Genomic DNA, 23407 nt, shown 5'->3' on the forward strand with positions numbered 1-23407 from the left:
TGAGCATGCCTGGTCTGTTCAGCACCTACCACAGAGTTCTGCAACAGGAAAAATATCTGATTTCAACAGCTCCCTCTCCTAGCCAACACAAACAGGCTAGAAAACATTATGCAAGTACCCAAAAAGCAAGGCAAAAGCTGCAGGCTAGTGTTGGTCTAACTTTAGTTCTCTGTTGTTTTGTGAGGGAGTGAACTCTACAGCCAGACTGGTTAGGCATTATATTAAGATTTTTAACAATTGCCATTCATTATTTTAAAATGCCTGGCATTGTTTTCTGGTTTCCTCTGTTGTGGTTATGCCTTTGTCTGGAAAGGTGAGTAATAGCACAGCTGCACAGGGAATAGAGGGAAGGTTGCCCTTGGGATAAAGATGAGTGCTGGCTGTGCCCTCAGGAATGCTGCCTTACTCAGCAGGGATGTGGGGGCCTTCACTGATCCATCTGCCTCAGGAGAAGTGGGTTTAAAAAACTCCCTGCCTATCCAACACCTGACTTCTATTTTGGTGCTGGGGCAGGCTCAGATTTATCACACTGTGTAAAACCGCCAGACAGTGGGTGCTTATGTAGAGCAAATGTGACTGGGTTTAGCCTTACCAAAATCAATATGATGCTATTTTCACTTTAAAAATGCAAAGTGAAAAATCTCTGTGTGTTTTCCAAGTCTCTGGAAGCTGCCAGTTATCCTCTAGGCCCAGTTGGGGAGCCACAAGGTGAGTTTTGCTCAGTTTCCGAGGAAGAAGGTGACTTTAAAAAGGGGGCAATGCAAGCTGCTGAAATGGCAGTGACACCTGGGCACTGGGGTCCAGGAGCCTGCCCCACTCCTGGAGGTGCTTGGAGCTGTCAGCAAGGGGCAGCACCAGGAAAACTCCCTACCCTGTTGCAGAGGATATTGCTCCGGAAAAGGCTGGCTTATTACTAGGCAATAATGATGTTGAAAGCATAACAACTAGATGTAGATTTTGTCGGGTTCCATGTTGTCTTTTTCAACTTGGTGTTGAAAACATAATAAAAAACACGTAGACTTTTTTAGGTTACATCTCATCTTTTTCAATTTGATGTTGAAAACATAACAACCACACGCAGATTTTGTCATGTTCCTTGTTGTCTTTTTCAAGTTGGTGTTCAAAACCAAAGAAACACATGTAGATTTTGTAAGATTACATCTCGGTTTTTTTCAGTTTTGGTGGTTTACATTAATATTCTCATGCTCTGTGCCTGCTTGACTGAGGAGAAGCTCCCTGGAGGAAGCATTTTGGGCAAGTTTTACTTCCCCTCTTGCGCTGTCCCAGCCCGGGGAAAGGGGAGGTGTGTTCAGCCTGAGAGAAGGCTGGAGGCACCAGGGAGTGCTGGGCAGCTCTGGGCTAAGAGGCTGCAAAGCTGCCCTGAGAATAGGCTGGCCTGGCTGGCAGGCGGCTAAGCCACACATGGCAGGAAGAGTTTCTAGTAGGGAAAAGTACCCAGAGACTCTAAACAGCCTCTGTGGTCAGTCATGACTTGGGGAAAAATGCTCCAAGAAGATGTGTTTGTGTTGGCTGTTTGAGCATAGTGACCATGGCTGGGTTCTGCACCAGAGGAGTGAGGGCTGTGTGCTCGCAGTCCAGAAAGCCAATCCTGCCCTGGGCTGCATCCCCAGCAGGTGAGGGGAGGGCTCTGCCACTTGTTCCACCCTTGGGATCCCCACCTGCAGTGCCTTGTGGACCTGTTAGAGCAAGCTCAGAGCAGGCCATGAAGATGCTCTAAAACAGGCTGAGAGAGCTGGGGGTGTTCAGGTTGCGGAAGACTCTGAAGAGACTTTAGAGTCCTTTCCAGTGCCTAAGGTGGATGCAGGATTGCTGGACAGGCCTTTTAATGGGGTATGTAGCTATAGGACAAGGGGGAGTGACGCTTTGGGCAGGTCACAGAAGGGGTAGCCCTTTTTAAACTGAAAGAGGGCAGGTTTGGATTGAATATTAGGAAGAAATTCTTCTGTCCGAGAGTGTTTTGGCACAGGTTGTTCAGGTGTGGATGCCCGAGGCCAGGTTGAGCACGGCTAGCGGACAGCGTCCCTGCCGGGACGAGGGGTGGAAGGCGATGGTCTGTAGGGTCCGTTAGGGCGCAAACCGTCCAGTGCCACGAGCACTGCACAGCGGCCCCGCAGCCGGCACAGACCGCGCTCATGGAGGCGTGGGGAGGGCAGGGCTCGAAGGGCAGCGCGGTAAGGCTGTTCCTGTCCCCGTGTGCCCCTGCCCGTGGGTCTAACGGTCGGGGTGAGGCGGTCCCGGTCCCGGTCCCCGTCCCCGCGTGTCCCGTGTCCCGTGTCCCCGTCCCTCTGCCCCCTTTCCCCGGTCCCCGCGCCCTGTCTCCGCGTGTCCCCGCGCCCTGTCTCCGCATGTCCCCGCCCTGCGCAGTGGCTCCCGCCGGCGGTAGCGCGGGGCGCTGCGCCTCCCAGGCTGCTCCGGGGCGGCACCGCCCCCAGCGGCGGGACAAAGCGGGGCCGGGTCGGGCCGGGCCGGGCGGCGCCGGCGGCATGGAGCGCGGAACGCGGCGGTGGGGCCCGCAGCCCGAGTAGGAGCCGGGCCGGGCGATGCGGCGGTGAGCGCGGCGGGGCCGGGCGCCGCCGCGATGCTCCGCCGCAGCCTCAGCCGCTTGGTAAGTGCGAGGCCGGGGCGCGGGCGGGGAAAAGTTCGTTGTTATTACCTCTTTGCCTTGTCTTGGGGTTGTTTTCCCGCGGAGGCTCGGCGCGGGGCGCATCCCCTTCTCCGCGAGGTCCGCCCGCGGCCCCGGCCCCCTCAGCGGCGGCTCCATCCGACCCTGCGAGCCCTCCAGAAGTTACCTTTGCTGCCAAAGCCCAGACCTTGTTTTTTTCCTCCGCAGACCTGTCGGAGGGACTTCCCCGGCCCAGCAGCGCTCTCCCCACACCGCGTGGCTCTTCCTGCCCTGGGCGGGATGTGGGCTCTGCCCCCGCCGCCGAGCCCATCCCGAGCCCTTCCCGCTGCCACATAAGCCGCCTGGAGATTTCACCGTGACCTCATTGCTTGGCCTGGGCTCTGTAATTACTCATTTTTTTCCTTTTCCACAGCAATTGTGAGAGAAAACCCAGCGTTTTAACATCATTTCGGGCGCTGCTGTTTATTCAGCAATGTCATTGATTGCGCAGTGCGTAGTAAGCAAAGTTCCTGGAGTTCGGGCGGTGCGTGTGTGGTGTCGGCACAGCCCGAACACCCCGGGAGGCTCCGGAGCCGCTTCCCGAGGCACCACCCGGGAACCTGCCGGGATAATGGGCTCTGCCCGCAAGGCCGGGGCCGCCGGGAGACGTGCTCTCATGTTCGCTTTTGGTTTCGAGCGAGATAGTTCTGCCAGATTTTCGAGGCTTGTATGTAGCACAGGGGACTCTGAATCTCTGTTTGAAGTCTGGAGGTAGCACTGCGGAGCTTGGCGGGGAACAGTTTGATTTTTGGGTTGATTTTCGCGTTGGTAGGCTGTGTTTCTGTTGCAGGCTCTGGGTTAGCCGTGTGGAAAACACACCTACTGCAACAACCATTGTTTTGCAGCCTCGGGACCAGATAGATCAGGTGGAAACTCAGTGCCCAGAATTGCTGGCTTTGATGCCTTTTGAGTTTAGCTCTGCCCTGAGTGCTTCCTACCCCACCCACCCTCGCAGGAGTTTGTGTTCCAGTCATGTCAAGAGGCGTTTGTGGTTTGAGGCATCTCCACTGAGTTCAGTTAAAAGCTGCTTTAGGTGGCAGCCTCCTGTGAGTGGGAAGCTGGAGCTGCCTGGCTGGGTTCTGCATCCAGCACCTTCTGAACTCGTGAGGAGCAGTCCCTGCCCTGCCCGGGGGTCCCACATAGTCTCTGTCACCTCTCAGCCCTTCAGTGTGGGGAGGGGGGGTTCAGTGCTGCTTGGCTGTGGTGTCCTTTGAGGTGGAGAAAAAACATCCCAAGCACAACCTGGGTGTTTCTAAACACTTTGTGCACGGCTGAGCTGTTGCAGCATCTATTTGGGAGAGTAGCGGTGGTTTTCTGGCTGGAGGAACAGCTCTGTTCAGGGACCGGGATGGAGTGCCAGGTCATCTGCAGTGTTGGTGTGGGGGTTTAGGTGTTGTTTCCACCCTCTGGCTTGGCAAGCAGCATCTCAGCAGTAATGAGCTGTTTGTTATCAAGCTGGAGCAAGTGGCACAGGTCCTCCCATATCAGCCTTTGGCCAATAGAGCAGCTCCTGCCATGCTGCTGCAGCTCTGCCCTGTCCCTAGCCCTGCAGGGTGCCACAGTGGGCTTGGGTCCATCCAATCCCTCCTGCTCTGTGGGAGGAGAGGGGAACCTATACCAATCCCTGTGGAACTCTCCCCAGAGTGCTGTCTTGCTCTCAGTCATGGATGGTGGTGCTGGGCTTCAAGGGATGCTCGTGGCAGTGGCATTGCAGAAATTTACTGCAGATACTAAAGGCTGCAGGTTTTCTGACACTTAAGGTCCCATAGGGCTACTCAGACAAACATTTTATCCTTTCCACTTTGTGGTCTCTGCCTGAGGCTCATAAATACCAACAGATATTAAAAATCCTGTTTCCAATTGTCACTCACAGCTTAGGCACAGTGGACGTGACTTGCCCTATCAACATGACTGTGGCTCTCTTTTTTCCCTCCTATAAACTCTTATCCTGGATAGGGTGTGAAATGTAAAAAGACCAAGAAGGGTAAAGTGGTGCATGTGGGTCTGCTTAGCTACCTAGGGGTACAGACTGATGCTCTACAGAAACAAATTGGATTCTGAACTTTGATTTGCACCACTGAAATAATCCCTGTCAAAGGAAGAGTGGGGCTGGGATCACTGCGGGGAGGTGGGATTGAATTGCTATGGTTAATCCACTTTTAGGAGATACTGTCAACTTGAAATATAACTTTAATTTTTTTTTGGAAACAGATTGTAGCACTGGAGTCGTATTTTTGGTCTCCTGCTGCTTGTACGGCTGTTGAGGGGAGGATGTGGGAGTGGAGCGGGGAAGTGTGTGGGTGTCCAGGAGAGGGCTGGGGTTACTCTGCTGTGCTGGGCTCCTCACAGGGCTGAAATGAGCACTGTCCAATTCCTGACTTGCTGGGAAGTGCTGGACCCTGTGCTGTGCATCAAAGAAAAAAGTATCACAGTGTACTTTTTTTCATGTATTACTCTCACCATATCTTTGGGTGCATGCAGACAGCTGTACCCCGGGGCCACAGCTCTGCACCATAGCTCTGCCAGTGCCCACTCAGGCCGGCATAAGAAATAAGTGAGAAATGCAGAAAGAGAAGTTACTGATGGGCTCCTTGTTTTCAGTTTTTCTCCCAATTTGCTTTTATTCAAGACCAGTCTGGAAGTGAGCCCTGCTCACGGTGAGCTTGCTCACGGTGCAGGAAGGCTGGGATGGTGGGTGAAGCACCCCAGGATGCTCTCCCTCCTCTGGGGTGCCTGGGTGCTGTCTGAGCCCCTGGGATGGTGCTGGCCTGTTGCGGTGCTCTGTCCTGGGTCTACTGCCTCTGCAGTCAGTGCAGTTCCTTGGTCTGGTGCTCTCCTGTTTGTGTTCAGAACCTAGGATAAGTAAGAAAAGAACAAACATTCTGTAATCGGGAGCAAAATTCTTCCATTTGGGTGTTTGTGCAGTGTGTTACAATAGGACCTTAGTTGTGTTATTCCAACTTAATTAAATACCTTGGGGCCTGATCCTCTTTGCAGCCTGTGCCCCAGCAAATCCCTGGTGTTTGGGAAGTGCTGGCCTTGTTGTGAGCTGCTTGTTCTCAACACTGCTTGGGGTTGGGGAAAGAAGGTGCCTCTTCAATGCGTGTGCAGTGGTCCCTGGGCTGGACCTGTGTGCTCTGTGCCTTGTCCTAGGCTGCAGTGATATTCCTCCTCCGCTGCTCTCCTGGCATCTGTATCCGTCTGTCCTGTGCAACTGCCAGCACTGAGGGTACTCCCAGCTTGGTTATGGGGCCCTGTGGGGCAGATCCTGCCTGGACCTCTGCAAGAAGGCACCCCACTGAGCTATTCAGATGGCTGAAAATGGGATATGGCCCAAAGTCACTTTTTAGGTGGGAAGTGAATTCCCCACTGGCACTGGGGAATAGGTGTAAAGGGGCAGGCGTGGATGGGGAGAGCCACTGGGGTGCATTGAGCAATGTGGGGCTGCTCCCTGCTCACCTCAGGGGGATGCTGGAGTATGGCTTGTGGAAGGCTGCAGTTGGAGGATGCTGATTTACACTCACATCTTTAGGGTGTGCAGCAAGTGTGTAATAAAATCTATTTTTGGACGCAGAGCATATCTCTGATTTTCTTTCACAGTTTGTTTTTTTTTCATGGAGCGTGAACCAAACATTAGTGTGTGATTGCAGTTCCTATTCTAATAATAAAGATGATTACAGGTAGAAGTTGGAAGCTGTAAGAATTGTCTTTTCCCTCCCAATCTAGTCATGTTAACACCTGGAGAGTGAGGGTGCATGTCAGATACCTTGTACCTGACTGCCAGCTTCTGCAAGAACTGTTTTGCTTTCATTGGTGTGACAAAAACCTGCAAGCAGCAGAGGCTGAGGCTGGGCTGTCTCTGTGACACCTGGTAGCAGTTCCGCTTGGAGAAATCCTACACCTCCAAAGAGTATGGATTTTAATGAAGCCACTTGAATTTTTCACTAAAATTGCTGGAATTTTATTTTGCAATACATGTTTAGCGTGATAGCAGCATTCCATGTGCTCAGGCCAGTTCCCCTGTAGCAGCCACAGGGCAGCCCATGCTTGACCGCAGAGAAGTCAAGGGAGGCTCAAATGGGGAAGATGGAAATGCAAAAAGCTTGAGGTCGCAATCCCTTATTGGTGCTCCTTCCCTGGAAAATGGGGACACAGGAGTTTCTCAAGTTCTGGAGGACCTGAGGGTTTCTCATGTTCCTGTAACCATTTCCTCTTCAGTGTCTCCTAACTGTAGCTTTATTCCCAGAAATAGCTCAGCCATTTGGCTAAAAATAAATAAAACTCAGACAAAAAACTTGGCTGGATTAAACAGCTATGTGGAAGCATTCATGTGGCAGTTAAAGTTTGGGGAATTTAAAAATTGCTATAGGGAGGGCTGGAAAGCACCAGTCAAATATTAATGGTAAGTGATGCTTCTAATTAAACTTGTGGCATGCTGAAACTTTTTCTGTGGAGAATAACGAGTGTTGGCTGTATTTTCTTTTTCCCTCCATACCACTTTTGTCCCCAGTTGGCATTTTGCTAAGAGTAATAATGATTGTCTGGGCTGTGCAGGAAAGGTTTGGAACTGAGCTGACTGGAGCTGCAGCTGACGATATGGCAATTTGCTTTTAATAATAAAATCCGTAAAAGCAAACAGGACATCTATTAATAACAAGTTTTTCAGCCTTGCTTTTAATTTCATCCTGTTGCCTTTGGTTTATGTGTTTCCTTTCTGATTAAAATGGCTGTTTTCTGGCTGTAGCTGTCTCTAGTGAAGAGATTTATTTTTTAAAAATGTTAGTGAGCAAAGCTGATGGGAGAGCGTTCACGGTATCTGTAAGTCAGACGAAACCTTCACACCCAAATTAGTTGTTGTCTGCCACTGGTCATGTTTTTAGCAATGCACATTTGTTCCCTGGGAGCATCTTCCTCCCATGGAACCATGCTTGCATCTCTTACCCCAGATGTATAATTCCTTGCACTGTGGGATTTTGTTCCCCTGGGAGATATAAGCCTGCTACCTTTGCTGAGACAATGCTGTGCTGGCCAAGTGAGGGAACATCTCTGTGGCCAAGATGTGCCTGCCAGAGGAGCTGGCATTGCAGGGGTAAGGGAGTCGCTGAGCAGGGTGCCTGGGAAGGGGGAATTTTCCAAGCAACTTGGACATGGGGTGAGTGAGTGTGCTGTTAACCCATTTGCCTTTCCTGGAAAATGTTTGCTTGTAGGATTTTTCAGGGGAGTTTCCTGCATTTACTGTGTGTGGGCAGCGGGTGCTGAGGCCAGAGGGCAGTGGGGAGGTTTTCCTGCGTGGCTCAGCTGGTTACTCTAGTTCCTCTGCCCAAATGGGTCCCCTGCTGAGGGGAGAGGGCAGCAGCTCATACCTTGTGCCAAGACAGGCTATCCCAAAAATGGAAAATGCCTTACCTCGGCATCTAGATTGAAATCTGCTTCTCACCGCTCATATTGGAAATATTTCTGTGCTTTCTGAGGTCTGGGAAGGACGGGCTGGTTTTTCCTGAGCAGGTTTTGCCAGTGCTATACACAGGGTATAGCATATACACAGGGTGTTGTGGACTTCACCTGCCTGTGCTCTCTCCAGTCCAGCACACCTGTGTCCAGGCCTGGTTTGGGGCCCCACATGTAATGCTGTGGCCACAGCTCTGCCCCTGCCTGCTCCCTCACGTCTTGCAAGTAGACAAGATTATTTTTCCTGCTTCAGTTACCAAGTAATATTGAGATTCAGTGGTGGGGTTTTTTAGTGTTTTCCCTTGTTTGCCTGGGGATTTGCAGCTTTCTTTAACTCGTGTGGGCCATGCAGACAGGCTGCAGGCAGGGCTGGTCCCCACTGTGGCTGTGTTTGGTGTCACCTGCTGTCACTCAGCAGCCTCACACTGCTGAGTTGCTCTTAGCAGTGGGCGCAGCATGAAGGACATACTGAAATGGGCTCTGCCCAGAGCCTGGCCTGCCCTTAGGGACACTGCGCCAGTCAGAGGGGCATCCTGCCATTGCAGATAGGTGACAAGAACACTGCTGCTCAACATTGCTGATGATTGTAAACCATTTCTGTTATTACTGTTGAAATAATTTTACAGTAATCTTGTGTGGTTTTGCTCCCCTGGGGCTCTGTGCACCCTTTCCATGGGCTGGCTCCATGACCAGCCTGCAGCCCCCAGTGCTCTGGGTGTAACCATCACGCTGCACTTTGCTGCACTGCCTTCAATTATCCAATACGCCACCAGTGACTTGTTCACTAGGTTTGCCTGGACTAGCTAACATTTTATTTGGGCTGTCAATATTTTGCCTTTTTGCCATAACCATCACTCCAAGACTTGAACATGGAGTGCCTCAGCCCTCCTGTGGGAGGAGGGCAATGCTGCTGCTGCCTGTGTGCTGCAGAGGATGGCAGAGAGTGGCAAACTGGTTTAAAGCTTGATTTACTAAACTTGTAGCCTGGGGAAACAGTGAAACTTCTGTTTTAAAAGGTCTCCTTGGCCTCCTGCCCTCACCTGGTTCCTGCTTGGCAGCAGCACAGCTGCTGGGTCAGGAAAAGCCTGTTTTGCCCAGAGGCTGCCCTGACTTTAAAAAAAATAAAGTATTAAATATGCATGCATGCAATATATGCACATTAAATATGCATATAAGCAATATATAGAGATACATTAAATATATGTATTTATTTTGGCTTATGGACTCTTTCCCAGGCTTGGCCAAAATCCAGGGAGTTGCGGGGCAGTGATTGGCACAGGGCACCACTCTGATGGTTGCAAAGTGCATTTGGATACTGAGCTGCATATGGGACAGTGGGGTGGGGAGCGGAGCTGAGGCTTCCTGGTGGGAGGGAAGCTGTCCTAGGTTTTGCTTTTCTTCCCCTCCATCATTTTTTATGCTCTCATAGAGATGCTCACTGCCACAGATGCTGATCAGAACCAATACTCTCTAAAATGTTTACCTCCTTATTCCACCCCTCTGCACATTGTAGTTTGTCCACTCCTGTGGGCACCTGTTGCATCCTGCTGATGTTTTGATCCTGCTGGGTTTTTTTCCCCAAACCTCAATTGTGTTGTTCTGGATAAAATTCCAGCTGAAGCCCATTTAGTCTAAAAGCATATCTCCTCTGGCTGTCCAGCCTAATTGATAGCACTTCAGAGACGTTTGTCCTGCCCTCCTTAATGAAAGCTTTGTGCATGATCCAGTTGTTTTTAAAGAGCTTTTTGTTTTCTTCCTACAGCAGAAGGAGGGATAAACCCCTGTGAGGCTTCCCCCCCCGCCCCATCTTGAACAACATTCCTGTTAAACTCCATTGTGGCCTTAGCTGTGCAATGCTTTGCTGCAGGCTTTTTGCTCCTATTTTCAGCTGAATTTTCAGGATCTATAGGTGAAAGGGCTCCAGTCTTGCTTATGAGGGGGCTTGGTAATCTCTTGCTGTGTGTTTTCAAAAAATCTTTCCACCTGGCATGTCATAAAGTGTGCTGTATACCTTAACAAGATTCTGTGAGATGATTGAAGTGGGAAACGGAGACGTTGCTCACTTGGTTGATGTAGTTTGTTTGCAGTATTGTGGCAAATGCACTGATTTGCATACCAGAGGGATCTTCTGTTTCTTGTACTGTAAAGAACCTAGAAAAGCTGAATAAGATGTGCAACAGGCAAGTCCAGACAATTTTAAGCGCTTCTTTGGTACTGCCATCCAAGATCTCTTCAGCAGTAATACAAATTACATACTGTTTGACTGCAGCAACGCTGTGCTCTGTTGCTGGAGTCTCAATTGGCTTAAGAGGGGAAAAAAAAAATAAATCTCACTGCCGGGAAATTAAATGCGGGGGAGGGGGAAATCATCCACTTTTGTAGAGCAGCCCTTCCATCTTTTATTATGATTTCTGTGTAATTCCTCCCCAGCATTCATGCAAAGCCAACCAGCTGCTATCTGTAGAGACTCAGACTGCACTCAGGGAGGCTGCAAAGCCAGCCTTGAAATGCGGTATTAATACGGTTCTTTTCTGTTTGCTTTGGGTGCTGTTTTGCATGCCACTTTTGTTCAGTCTGGGTTGTGGAAGGTTTTTATTCTTTTTGTTTTTTCCTCCTTCCTTACAGCTCACCTTTTCTTACATTGTTTGCTCAGGGAGGGAGTGGAATAAAATTAGCTGTGGTGCCCAGAGGGCTGTTGTCCCCATACCAGCCAAATTAATATTGTGGAGCACATAACTTGCATGGGGTGGTTTCTCTCAGGGCAGTTGAATGGATGGAAGTGGGACTTCTCACTTGACAAGTACCATTACAGTAAGTGCAGGCTGGGAAGCAGAGAGTCAGTAAGTCAGGCAGAGAGAGGAAACTTGGGTGAAGGAGCTTGTGTTGGTAACTGTGAGAGCAGGAATGCTCCTGTCTTGGTGCCTGGCTAGGGAAAGAGACTGATGGGATGGAGATGGCTAAGTCATCTCCAGGGATGCTGGCCTGCTCTTCAGCATGGAATGGGCTTGCTCTGCAGCTGATGATGCTGGAGTACACCATAGTGACACCCCCAAACTCCAAGCCTGAGCTCGCAGAGCCAGTGAAACCTCAGCTGCTCGTGTCTTTGCAGCTTTCCTGGCTGCTCTACTGGGCAGTGCTTGGTGTGGGGCTCACTCAGGCTCCGTTCTGCTGCCTTCCCCAGCCCAGGCAAAACAGGAGCCAAAGGATTTCCTGAAATAAATAGTTCTAGGCCACATGGTGAGGATTTCTCTCCTGACTGGGTGCATTTCACTGATCCAGCATCCTGGTATGACTGTGCCTGCAAGCCCCAAGGGTGGCTACTGTCACTGTTGCACCCAGAGATGAAAATATTCCCAATGTGGTCTGGGTTGAAGGGAGCTGATTGTGGCTGTGGAGCAAGAGGTGAAACAGGTGGTTTCTACCTCTTTTCCCTTTTAGCTCCTGCTGCTTTTGTGGAAACATTTGTCTGTAGTACAGTAAGGAGCAGAGCTAGAAAATCACAGCTTTTATGGTTTTGTAGTTGAAAACCTTGATCTGAACCCATGTGAGTGAGGAGCATGGGGAGGTGCTGGGACCTCAGGTACCCATTGTGGGGATTGGGGGGCACCCCAGGATGCTGGTGCAGGACTTGGGATGTCCCTGCAGCCTGGACCTGCCCTCCCTCCCTCCCTCCCTCCTGATGGCTATTTTTTGGGAGATAGGATGGCTTCCCTGGGGGCAGGCTTCATCTGGGGGATGGGTCTAGGCAGCCCTGGGGCCAGCCCTGGCTTTTGGGGTGCTCTGGTGAGGTACGCCCTGGCAGGACAGTCTGCAGCCTCTGCCCTGGAGTGTGGACTGCCAGGCAGGCTTGCTTCCCAGGGGAAAGGAAAAACTGCTCTGGGAAATGGGCTTCTCGCCAGTCAGCTGGCAGCCTAGCTCTGAAATGCTGGGAAAACTTAAAAAGGGGCAAAACGTTTGTAGGTGGCAGAAGTCAGAGTAATGTCTGGCTGAGCTGGGATGCATAACATAGCATTTAGGGTTTTTTTGTTTCCATAACTGAAGAGTTCAGCCTTTCAGAGGACCAGAAAACAACGGGAAAACCAACAAATTACAGCTCTGCTGGGTGATGCAAGCAGTGACAATTGCAAACTGGGAGTTTTTTTCCATTTTGCTCTTATTTTAATTTTTGCCAGGCCAAATCACTGCTCTGGAGAGCTTGATGCCCTGCTAAAATAGCTGCCAGTGAACAGACATATGTGCACAGCTTGAGCTGGGGAGAGGAGAGAGGGAGAGTTTTGAAGACAGGAAGACCTGATTGTATTTGCTTTGTGACCTCTGCAAAACATTTGGCTCTTATTCAAAGTCCTTTTTCTGTTCTGGAGCCTGAAGTGTTCCTATGAGCCTGAATTTCATATGCTGGTGGCATGCTGGTCGAACTTTTCTTTTGGACTGCCAAAAATAAAGATCTGCTGCCTGTGTTTCAAGATGAGCAATGGTTTCATAACCCTAGCTGCCAACAGGGCAGGGGAAAAAATAATTGAGATGCTGAAAACTTCCGAAGATCGGTGGTTGTATTTGAGCAGGAGCAACAGATTTTGCACAAAACAGCAGCCCTGAAGTAATGCTGCCCCAATTGATCCTGCCTGGGTTTGGCTTTCTGCATCACTCGTGAACCTGGCTTTGTACAAAGTGCTGCTGAACAGGAGCTGTGATTGCAGCCTTTGTGGCACGTTTGCTGGGAAGATGCACTACTGCCTGGTTTGAGGGTAGACTGCCTCCAGAAGGAAAAACAAAATCTGTGCCAAAAAATGGTCTTTTCAGCTGTCACCCCTGACCATGGCACTCCCCATGTCCAGGATAGGGCTGGGCCCTTTTTAAAATTTATTACCTAGAGGAAAAACTCTTCTATTTCCTTTCTCCACCCTTATGAAATATTTCAAGTAGCCTTTTCGCCTGTTCTCTCCACCCAGCCATGTCTCTTGTTGGTTTTTATCAGTAGCTTTGTTGGCTAGGTCAGCTTTTCCAGGAAGTGCAGCCTGCTTGAGTTCTGCTGTTCCTCAGCCTGCTGTCCTTGGTGAAGGTGATCTCCGTGTAAGACCATATGGTGAGGCAGCAGGTCTTGGGGACAGAGGAGATGTGGCGATGGGCCCTGGCTGGTGCCCCTTGCTTGGCTGCACTTCCACTTGCATTCAGGATGGTGTGATCTGCAGTGATGCTCTGCTAGAGTGCACCCTGTGCTGCTTTATCATCCCAGGGATGAGGTCTGGGTGTTGAGCCCCATCGTGTGCTGGTGTAAAATCCCAGGTACTGGCCCTTTCCCCATGACTCCTCTTTTGCTCTTGCCTTTCTTTAGGTCTCGGGGCTCTCATGGTTGTCCCCGTTGCCCCTGCCTTGGCTGGAGCCAGCTTAACCCAGTGGTCACTCCTTGGTGGACATGTTTTGTCCCTGGCTGAAATACCAATGGGAACTTCAGCCTGAGCACAGGAGAAGGGATACTGGTTTAAATTTCAACCTTCTGTTTTCCCAAGGTGGCAGGCTTCCCATCCTGCTTCGGAATGAGCAGCAAAGTCCCATCCAGTGGAAAATGAGATCTGGCAGTGTGCACCTTCAGCCCTTCCTCTTGGACCTATGAGCTCTCAGCATTGCAGATACAATGTTGTTTGTTTGTTTTTCCCAAGGTCTGTGCATGTTATTGACCTGCAAGCACAGAGAGTGGCGGAGTTGATCCTGATCAATGGAGTTCTCTCTCTAGATCAAGAGATCTGCCTGAATATGTGGTCGTTGTGGGTAAGCACAGTCTGAGCTGCTGAATTACTAAGAGTATTCTCAAGACATAGCTTGTACCCTCATAGAAATGACTGAGGACAAAGTGTCGTAGGAAAATTGGAAAGAGGAAATCTCAATTAAAAATGTATTGGAGGGCAATGAGCTTGATGTGCTGAGTAACTTACTGAGGCTGATGGATGTTTTGGGGAGGTTATGGTAAATTTATGGAGGCTTTTTGAAATTGTGGATTTGTTTTCCTTTGTTCTTCTGAGGCTAAATGAAACAGGAGCTAGAACAGTCTGTTTTGGGAGGTGCTGTTATTTTTGCAAGCTTTTTTTGTAAATCAGGCCGCCTTCTCTATTACTTTTATGATAAATGGAACAATACAAGAGCAATTAGACTTTAAACTATTCATGAGATTGAAGCCAAGTAATGTGATTTAATCTTTCGCATATATTTAATATAAGCTGTGATTTCATTCAAATGTTTGAGCTTTGTACTTGTGCTGTATAATTTCTGGGTTTAGCAGATGATTTTTTTTTTAAATGCCTGTGGTTTTTATTAGATCCGTTTTCTATGAGTTATTTGTGTTTAGTTTGTGGCCTAAAGTTATCTTCAGCAAACATGAAAGGAGACTTTTTTTTACTTGTTAGTTCTGGTTTTGCTGCTTTCTAGAACTGTAGTAAATCAAATGGTGGTAGTTTTTTAGTTTTTCTTCTGCTGCTGTTTTTTTCTGGAAACAGGGCCAGAAGGTAGCACAGATACTTGCTTTCCATATGAGGACTATAATTAAACACTCTGTTCACAGCTGCCCTAGAAATAGTCCTCTTGAAGTGGCTCCTTGTCAGCAGTGCCTGCAGAGCACAGGTTCACCTCTCCTGTTGAACTCAGTCTAACTCCATTAATTTTTACCCAGGCTTGGTAATTTTTACCCAGTTTGCAACTTCAATCCAATTTTATCTGGGTGCTGTGCGTGGTGGTGTGATGGATTCCCAGAAAGTGGGGAGGGGTGCTGAGGAGGAGCCTCTCCCCACAGCAGGCAGGAGTGATTGTGCTGGGGAGGGACATTTCTGTGGGAGAAGGGCACAGATGGAGAAGGGCAAAGAGGCACAAAGGGACACTTGCCCAAACTTAGGCAGAGAATCTGGGGTCTGCTGTGGGCTGCAAATGTAATTCTGCCATCTCTGTGTAATGTTCCAACAGCTTCAAGTCATCAATATGTTTGGTTATTAGTTGCATTCCTGGGCATTTTTACTCCTGGCCTGATGCCTACAAATCATACCAGTTCTTATCTCCTCAAGGAAAAAAATAAGGTGAAATGCTAAGCCACAGGTGACCTTCCATGGACACATAGTTGGGCTTTTTCAGTTTGGGCAATGTAAGAAAATAGCCATTATCCCCTCTGATGTCTTGATTTCAGAACTGCTGCTTGAGCAGTATGTGGGCTTTATAAAAGGTGCAAGTATGGGAAGGTTGGGTTACATCAAAGCATTTGACAGAACACACTCATGTGTGAGTTTCTCCCTGGCACGAGGAGGGTGGTGCTGCAGCAGCCCTTTTCCCTGCCAAGCGTGGGCAAAGCCAGGACGGGCAGCTAGCTGCCGGCTTGAGGGATGCTCCTGGCAGAACAGCCTCACTTGCCTCATCTTTATCTCCTGTGATTTGTGTCTGACTCTGGCTGTTGTCTTCCAGCTGAGCTCCTTCAGGAGAAATCTGGTTTGGGTGCCTCGCTGAAAGATTGACTTGCTGATGGGCTTGGTTAGGCACTGGGGGAGTGGAACAGGAGGTCTGAACTGGAGCTTGAAACATTGCAGGAGAGACCTCCATCTTTGGGGCAGTGTGGCTTCCCTGGCACTGTCCCCACACTGTGCCCAGTCTGACACTGCTAATCCATGCAGACAGCTGTGCTTCTCCCAGTGCTCACACAAACACCATGGCTCTGGCCCAGGGAGGTGAGAAAGTGCCTATAAGGGGAATGCAGTTGTTTATTTTCTTGAATTATCCTTTTAGCAGGCTCGGCTCTAAACAGCAGGTGAAACTCTGGCTTTTGCCTGCACCAGCTCCCTTCAGCACTGGGTAGAACCCCACCAGGTAATGAGGCAGCTGCTGGAATTGCATCCAAGTAATTTTTTTTTTTTTTTTTTTTTTTTTTTTTTTTTTTTTTTTGCCATCAAAATTAAAATTTTTCATGAAAGGCAGTTGGAAAAAAGTTGTCTAAATCCTCTCCCTGCTAATCTGCATATTTTATAATTTTCCCAAAAGCCTGGCAGTTATTCCCTAAATCTGCCTCTAAGTCTCCTTTGAGAGCCTTTATTAAGATGTAGCAATCTATTAATGACCCGGCAAGGGCCTCGGCTGGGCTCCTCAAAGTGAGAGCTTTTAATTGCTGAGCTCAGCCAGCACCTCCTGCTGCAGGCATCTGGGGTGCAGAAGAGGGAGATGTGGTGTGAAGCCTTCCAGCTTGTGGTGTGGCTGTGGGAAGGTGTGACACCGTGGGGTGGCTGAGGGAATGGGAAATGAAATGCTGTGAGTGGTGGGAGCCTGTCAGACCATGGAGGGAGGGCTGGGAGGCACCATGGAGTTAGTGTCACTGTTACTGTGGCATTACACTCATCTATGTAGGTCATGCTGCAGATAAATAACCAAAGAGGTTGGGTGTTGAAAGCCCTCCTAGGACCTGGTGCTGATAACTTAGTGTGGCTTGGTCTGTCAACACGCCACACATGGGTTTGGGTTCTCCTTTGCTCTGAGGCTTCACATACACCATGCTTTCTGTGGATAGTCAGGAAATCCTTGTGTATACTTTCCCAGAAGTGCTTTAAGCAGAACTTTGTGGTTTCCGTGCCAATGCCCTGTGAGTGGCAAACCCTCACCCTGCTTTTTCCAGTGGCACAGGCAGGGGAAGCTGTCACTTCCTCCCTGTGCTGGAGGGATGCTCTCCAGGCACGCCTGGCTCCAGAGCCTGGATAGGGGCACAAGGGGAACTAGACGTGGGGACATCTGTCTCAGCTGCTTGGTACCACTGGTGTGGATGCATGGCTCTGCCTCTTGCTCCTGGGACACAGGTTGGTAAGAGAAGCATTATTATATGAGAAGTATTATGACTGGCACTTCTATAATGCAGCAGATACATCAGGGAACCCTATTTGGGTCTAGTTTGTAGTTTGGTGGAGGTGCTGTTTGCTGCTGCCATGGTGGTGGTGTGGCTGGGAGGATGGTGGCATTCCCCAGCTGGGAGTGTGTGCCAGCCCTGCCCACGTTTGGAAGTTGATGGAGGTGGTTACTAGTGGCAGTACTGGTGGCTGCTGCTGGCTCTGTCAGGAGATGCAGGGACATTGTGGAGGGCATGAGAATCCTCCTGCTCTGAGCATCAGCCACTGGAGGTGTGAGGATGGCTGTATGAGAATGGTCAGCACGCCTCCCACACCATAAGCATGGTGTAAAACACTTCTTTAATTAACGTTGCTACAGACATGGGTGGGAAACAGAGGAAGGGAAGAGCTGAAGCTGCTGCTTCCTCTGGGCAGATCCTGCTCCTGGTGTAACAGGATCCACTCAGTTGTTGCTGCTCCAAGTCCACCAGTTTTAACTGCTTTATTTTTTGGTTTTGACACTTTTCCCCAAGCAATGGGTAGTCCTAGGCCTTCTGCCTTAGCATGTTTTTCTTCAGAGCACCTTTTCTCTAGCTGAATTTAGTTTGCACCTTGACAAGCTGCCTGTGATGAGCCCTTTGGACATGGGGATACTGAGCTGGATCCAGGGCTCTCCAGGAGCATCCCTCTGCAGCAGGCTGAGCCCATGCTGTACAGCTGATATGGGACAGGGATTTGGCATTTTTTGACACCTGCTCTGGTGGGGTTTCAAAGCAAGCAAGTTGCAGGGTTGAGGATTAGCATGACTTAAGTGGAGTATGAAGAGTATCTGCTGGTGTTTTAGCAGCCCTGCTGCCTGCTAATGCCCTCAAACCATAGACTGTGACAAATGTCTTCCCTATTCATGTTTTAAGATTCAAAGCCTGAACTCTAAGGACATCTTACCCTGGTCTAAACCACTCTTTCCTCCTCACCCCCATTTGTTCTTAGCGGGCATTTTAAGTTCACAGTATAATTTTAAGTTCAGCATCACAAAAGGCTTCCTGGTGCTAGCCAGATCTCCTCCCTTGGCTGTGAGCATCTGTGGCAAGGACACTTTGTTATACGAAAGGGAGAACCTGAACAGAATGCAAAGCTGATTTTTAAACTATTGTACAGTTCTCTTGTTTTTGAAAATAAAGTTTTCTGGTCCACTGAGAAACTTGAGTGTGACAGGCTGGCTAGAGCTGGAGGCTGTTGGAGATGGAGCTCACAGTGCTGCCTCAACCACTGAGAGCTTCCAGTGGGCTGCAGGGATCTGCCTGGCCTCGGCTTTGTCACAGGCTGGGAAACATTTTAAAAGAAGTTACAAGAAGTTGGAAACTCCATGTCGAAAAGTTCTGCTGATTTTGGTGCATTCAGATACTTTGTTTAGTGTGTGTTAAAATCCTTTCCTTTAGATAGGGAGGGATCTGTCTCTGGTTTGCAGGGTGCTGTCACCTCCCATGGGTGTCCTGGAAGAGCTGTGGGGTGGCTGGGTCTCTGCTGGAGCCCAATGTTGCTGATCACAGGTGTCTGGGGGCTTTGTGCAAGGGCTGCTGTCCTCCTGCAGAATAGCCCTGCTTCCCTGCTGAGATTATTCTGCAATTCCCCTCATTCTGCTGTGGAGCAGTGGGACTGTCATCAAGCCCACATGACATGAGGCTGACATTCACTTGTGACATCTCATTCTGCTTTAAATTAAACCCCCAGCAAGCCCAGCTGGCTTCTGCAGCACCCTGTGTGTCATCTTGAAGAGTTTGTGATGTGAAACACTCTGCTTCATTCGTGATTCTCGCTGAGATTTTTAAGTAGCAGAAGCAGACTCTTTTGGGTTTTTGAGCTGAGTCCTAAATCTGTGTGTACCAGTGGCAGTGAGACATTTCTCATGGGCTTGAGGGTTGGACAGAAGAGTGAGCGTAAGGGAGGGTGCAGTTGCTATAGTCCTCCATGCAATGAATTAACCCAGAGCTGAAGGATTTTCCAGAGCAGGACTAGGAAGAGATGTATAGGTGCTAAATTATATTCCTAATGACTTGAAGTGCTTGATAAAGGCATATTCTCAACTCCAAGAAAGGAAAATAACCCAACATGGGCTGCAGACACAGGCAGCATCTGTCCTGCACAGGGCAGAAGTGCAGTGACCTGTCCTGGTGGGGTGTAGGGCGGGCTGTGGTCCTGGGAGCTGATGGCTGAGTAAAGGTGTATTTCAGGCTCCGCACATCCTTGATTTTGCTAAATGACCTCCTTACGTGTTTTTCATTCTCTGTGCTTTGGCTGGGGCAGAGACGTGAAATTTTGAGTTCCAGCCACCTTACTTCCAACTAACAGCACGGTGGACTCAGAGGCTGGGAGCTATTAATACAAATATTTGATGTATTCTGAGCTAAAAGCTGGGTTTTTTTCCCTTTTGCTGTCTGCCTTGCAGTGTGCTGGGGAGGAGAAGCGTGTAGGGACGCGCACTGTGGTGGTGGGGCACCGGCCCGTGTCAGACACCGAGGCCTACGTGGCACAGAAGTTCTGCGACAACAGGATCGTCTCCTCCAAGGTGAGCTGCCCCTGCTCCTCCAGGGGCATCACATCCATGATTTCTCCTGCTTCTGTTTGGTAGTGGATTTGGGAACTGGCAGAGTTGGAATTCCTCAAGGTCCTAAGCCGCACTTGAGGAAGTACAGGCTGGATATCAGGAAAAAGTTTTTTATGGAAAGGGTGATAAAATATTGGAATGGCCTGCCCAGGGAGGTGGTGGATTCATCGTCTCTGGATGTGTTTAAGAAAAGACTGGATGTGGCACTTGGTGCCATGGTTTTGGTTGAGGTTAGGGTTGGGTTGGACTTGATGATCTTGGAGGTCTCTTCCAGCCTAATGATTCTGTGAAGGATGAATGCAGAGGTGCCTCTGCAAGTGGAGCAGGCTGGTACAGCCCTTACACCCAACTCCAGTCTGTATCTTAGTGTTTGTTTTTTTTTTTTTTTTTAATCTTATCAATGCCAGTGGGGATGTGTGCAAGTTCCTTTCTTGTAGGCTGGATGAGAGCAAAGCACATGGACACATTGGTTTTGTGGGGTTGGGGGTTTTTTTTGGTGTGTTTTATGAAGTCTTCTGGCATCCCCTTTAGGAAGACAGATTAGGTGTATAATACAGCATGAGATAACAGCAACTCAAATTTGCAAAAGGGACTGGCATTATTTTATGAAGAAACATAAAAATATGATTCCTTTTTTTTTTTTTTTTTTGTTCTGTGAGATTTTTTCTTTCTTGAGCTAGGACAAAAATAACCATGCTCTGTTGATCCCTTTGGATGGAAGAGGGAGAAATTCATATGGTTTTAATGCAGTTTTGTTTATGGTGGAAAACTGTGATGACACCCATCTGCCTTCTGCTTAGCTTTTTTCCATTACATTCATGAAGCTATTTCAAAAGATTTGAAGCCAATTCGAGTAAAATATCAAACAAGTGGCATTCCATATTGTCAACACAGCTGGATACGTATCCCAGTGCTTTAGATTTGTGATACGCAGCATACACATAGGCTTCAGTTTTGCTGTACTTGAGCTGCAAGGGGGTTTTCCCCCTCTCCTTCCTTTTCTTATACATCTTGGATTTTATCTGTTTTTGTATGTCTGTGTTTAGTTTTGGGAAGAGTTTTCAGTCTGTCTGTGTTTAACTTGTGCAGCATTCCCATTGACGTTTTCGTGGCTTGCAGGAGGGACCTTCAGTGAGGACACCTTCCCCTGTCTCAGTTCCCTCCCTGACAAATGGTTTGCTTTAGCCCTAATTTTAGATTCTTCCATGATTTATTTTTGAATGTTATGTCCTTGCTCTTTTTTCTTTTTATATTTGCTAGGCCTGGGACCTGACCAGTCTCTTTTATAATTAAATGGACATTGGTCTTGAGACTTGACTGCTTATTTTTTTTTTTCTGGACCAATTGAAAGATGGATATTAGACCCATTACTTACCACTTTGTTCTTAAATTCCACATGCTTTCCAGAGTAATTGATTCAGCAGCCTCATTAAAATTATAATGAAGCACAACCTCATAATTTGTATGGGCAGCATGGCTTTTTCTTTCTTGCTTTTTTTTTTTTTTTTTTTTTTTTTTTTTTTTTTTTTTTTTTTTTTTTTAAACAAAAGCAGCTCTAAGATGGTTTTGGCAATTTGGAAAAAATATATCTGCTGTGGGTTACATTGTAATGAAATCACGTGTCTACAAATGCCTTTTTAAAGTTGTCTCACTGTGGGGCACTTCCAGCTGCTCAGTGCTCCAGCAGAGAGAGCTGGAGCTGGAAGCAGAAGCAGGGATTTTGTGGCATCTCAGCATCCTGGAGCCCTCCAGACTGCTCTGCCACCTCACTGGGCTTCCCTTGCCGTGTTGGAGAAGATCTCCTTTCCTCTTGGGTGCAGAACATTCCCATTCTGTAGCTCTAGTCCCCGTGCCTTGGTCTGTTTGTGAGTCCCCCTTTCTCCCCACAGTACACCCTCTGGAATTTCCTCCCGAAGAACCTTTTTGAGCAGTTTAGAAGGATTGCCAACTTCTACTTCCTTATCATCTTCCTCGTGCAGGTAAGAGCTTTGATGCTAAAAGCAGGTTTTATTTGGGCACTGATGTTAAGCACAGCTTGAACAAGAATTGAGCTTTAAAATTGTTTGTACTTATAAGAATTTTGAAAATTTTTGAGTTGGAAGCTGTGTTATGATTCTGCTACACCATCCGAGGCATGAAAATAATTAAAATATCAGGGCCTGTCTGAGATGGGGTTTGAATGACTGCTGAAACACTGAAAAACTATCTTAATTCTAGCCATTAAGATCATTCAGCCACTGAAAATACACTTGATGCTACACAATTAAGATCTATTTTTTTGTCACCAGTACTACTTCTATTTCATAACTCTATATTTCCTCAAGTTATATGATACTTTTATGTCTCATATATCATGAATTTCAAGTAGGAGAGATAGGATGTACTCAGTAAAATTCAGAAATTGCATAGGATGAGTTCTGGAAACCTGCAGGGTTTAGGAAGTTGTTCTGCATGGGCAAAACAGCAAACTTATTACAGGCACAAACTTCTTCTGCTGTGTTTTGTGGCTTGAGTGAAGGGGCACATCCTGAGGAGTACTCATTCTCTGTTCCGTCATCCAAGAAAAGCAAGCTGTCAAAATGCGCTGGGGCAAAGAGAGTTTGGGAGAATCACTGCAGTGCCTTTGCTCACCTTTTAAATCATTGGGCCTGGGGTTCAGCACACAAGCAGCTCTAGGTCTGGAAACAGGCACCAGAGCTCCACTCCAACAAATGAAAAGGCATCATGTGGCTGCTGCAAGGTTTGGGTGGCTCAGGACTGGGATATCACTCCCTCCTAGGCTGCTGTTTAAATGATGAGTGCCTGAAATGTTTTGTCCATGTAGTAAATGATTCTGCATATTTTATAATAGGTTTCCAGTCACTGTGGCTGCTGCAGGAGCAGGGATCCTGAGGCAGGGCTGTGTGTGGCTTCTTCTGGCAGTGTGACATGAAAGGCCAATTTACTCTGCCATCAGCTGGCTTGCCTCCATCTCTTCATTTCGCTGGCGTTGCTCCATTTTGTCAGACCCAATTTGTAATTTGCCTTGAACTGAAGCGATACCCTGGAGTCAGGATGTCCTTTTTGTGTAGCTGGCCACTTAGTGATGTGCTATTACATTTTATCTATTGACCCTCTGGCCGTGGAGAACGTAGAATATTCCTGATTGTAGTTAAAACTGGGTTTCAGCCTAGCTGCTTGCCCATTTTATGCACAGGTCTGTGCAGGTGAGAGAAGAGCTTGGCTGTTCCTCTTTATTCTGTGAGCACCTCTAAAATCAGGAAGCAGCCCTCATGGCAATTTAGAGAGCAAACAAACCCAACTGAGCAAAACCCAGCCTGACAGCACTGATCTACTGGCTGCTGTATAGAGCAGCCACCTGCTCCCAGGTGCTTGTCATTCTGGAGATGTCACTTGCCTTAAAAAGGCATTTAGGGCCACTTCATTCATTTTAAGTACCAAGGCTTATACCTTGAAAAATGCCACCTATAGCTTAAATGTTGATGCTTATATTTAAATTTTTGTAAATTAATGGCGTTGTCCCACCTGATTGCTGCATAAGGAATGAAGTGTCACAGTGCTCAAGGAATTGCTTGGTGCATCTGCCCTACCTGTTGTGAAATGCTTTATCAAAGCATAAACATCTGTTTCTCTGTGACTCCAGATCCAGCTCTTTGTAAGATCTTTGTGTGTTAAACATAAAACATGCTGCACCCAAACAGGGATACAAAGAGAGAGAGAGATAGATAAAAAGGAGATATACATATGGCTGTTCCTTTGGTTCATCTGTTGCAGCTCTCACTGGAATCTGCAAGCAATCTCCTGGTGGAAGGGGCTGTCCTAGAGTGAGCACAG

At 48.3% G+C, this 23407-nt stretch overlaps 1 protein-coding gene across 4 annotated transcripts in view; it reads left to right on the top strand.

Annotated features, from left to right (window-relative positions):
• The first annotated feature begins 2612 nt into the window (after positions 1 to 2612).
• Positions 2613 to 23407, top strand: part of LOC310922653 (phospholipid-transporting ATPase IG-like) — a 55876-nt gene continuing 35081 nt past the window's right edge. For 3 of the 4 annotated variants that reach the window (XM_083883361.1, XM_083883359.1, XM_083883360.1), the window contains exons 1-3: positions 13762 to 13897; positions 19415 to 19534; positions 21463 to 21552. In XM_083883361.1, coding sequence (XP_083739487.1) covers positions 13883 to 13897; positions 19415 to 19534; positions 21463 to 21552 — 225 coding nt within the window. In that variant the 5' untranslated portion in view covers positions 13762 to 13882. Of the gene's footprint in view, positions 2627 to 13761; positions 13898 to 19414; positions 19535 to 21462; positions 21553 to 23407 lie in introns of those variants that run through there. The other variant, XM_083883358.1, reaches the window with a different exon arrangement.

Source organism: Zosterops lateralis (genome assembly GCF_965231275.1).
Source record: "Zosterops lateralis genome assembly, chromosome: Z".
Taxonomy (NCBI): Eukaryota; Metazoa; Chordata; class Aves; order Passeriformes; family Zosteropidae; genus Zosterops; species Zosterops lateralis.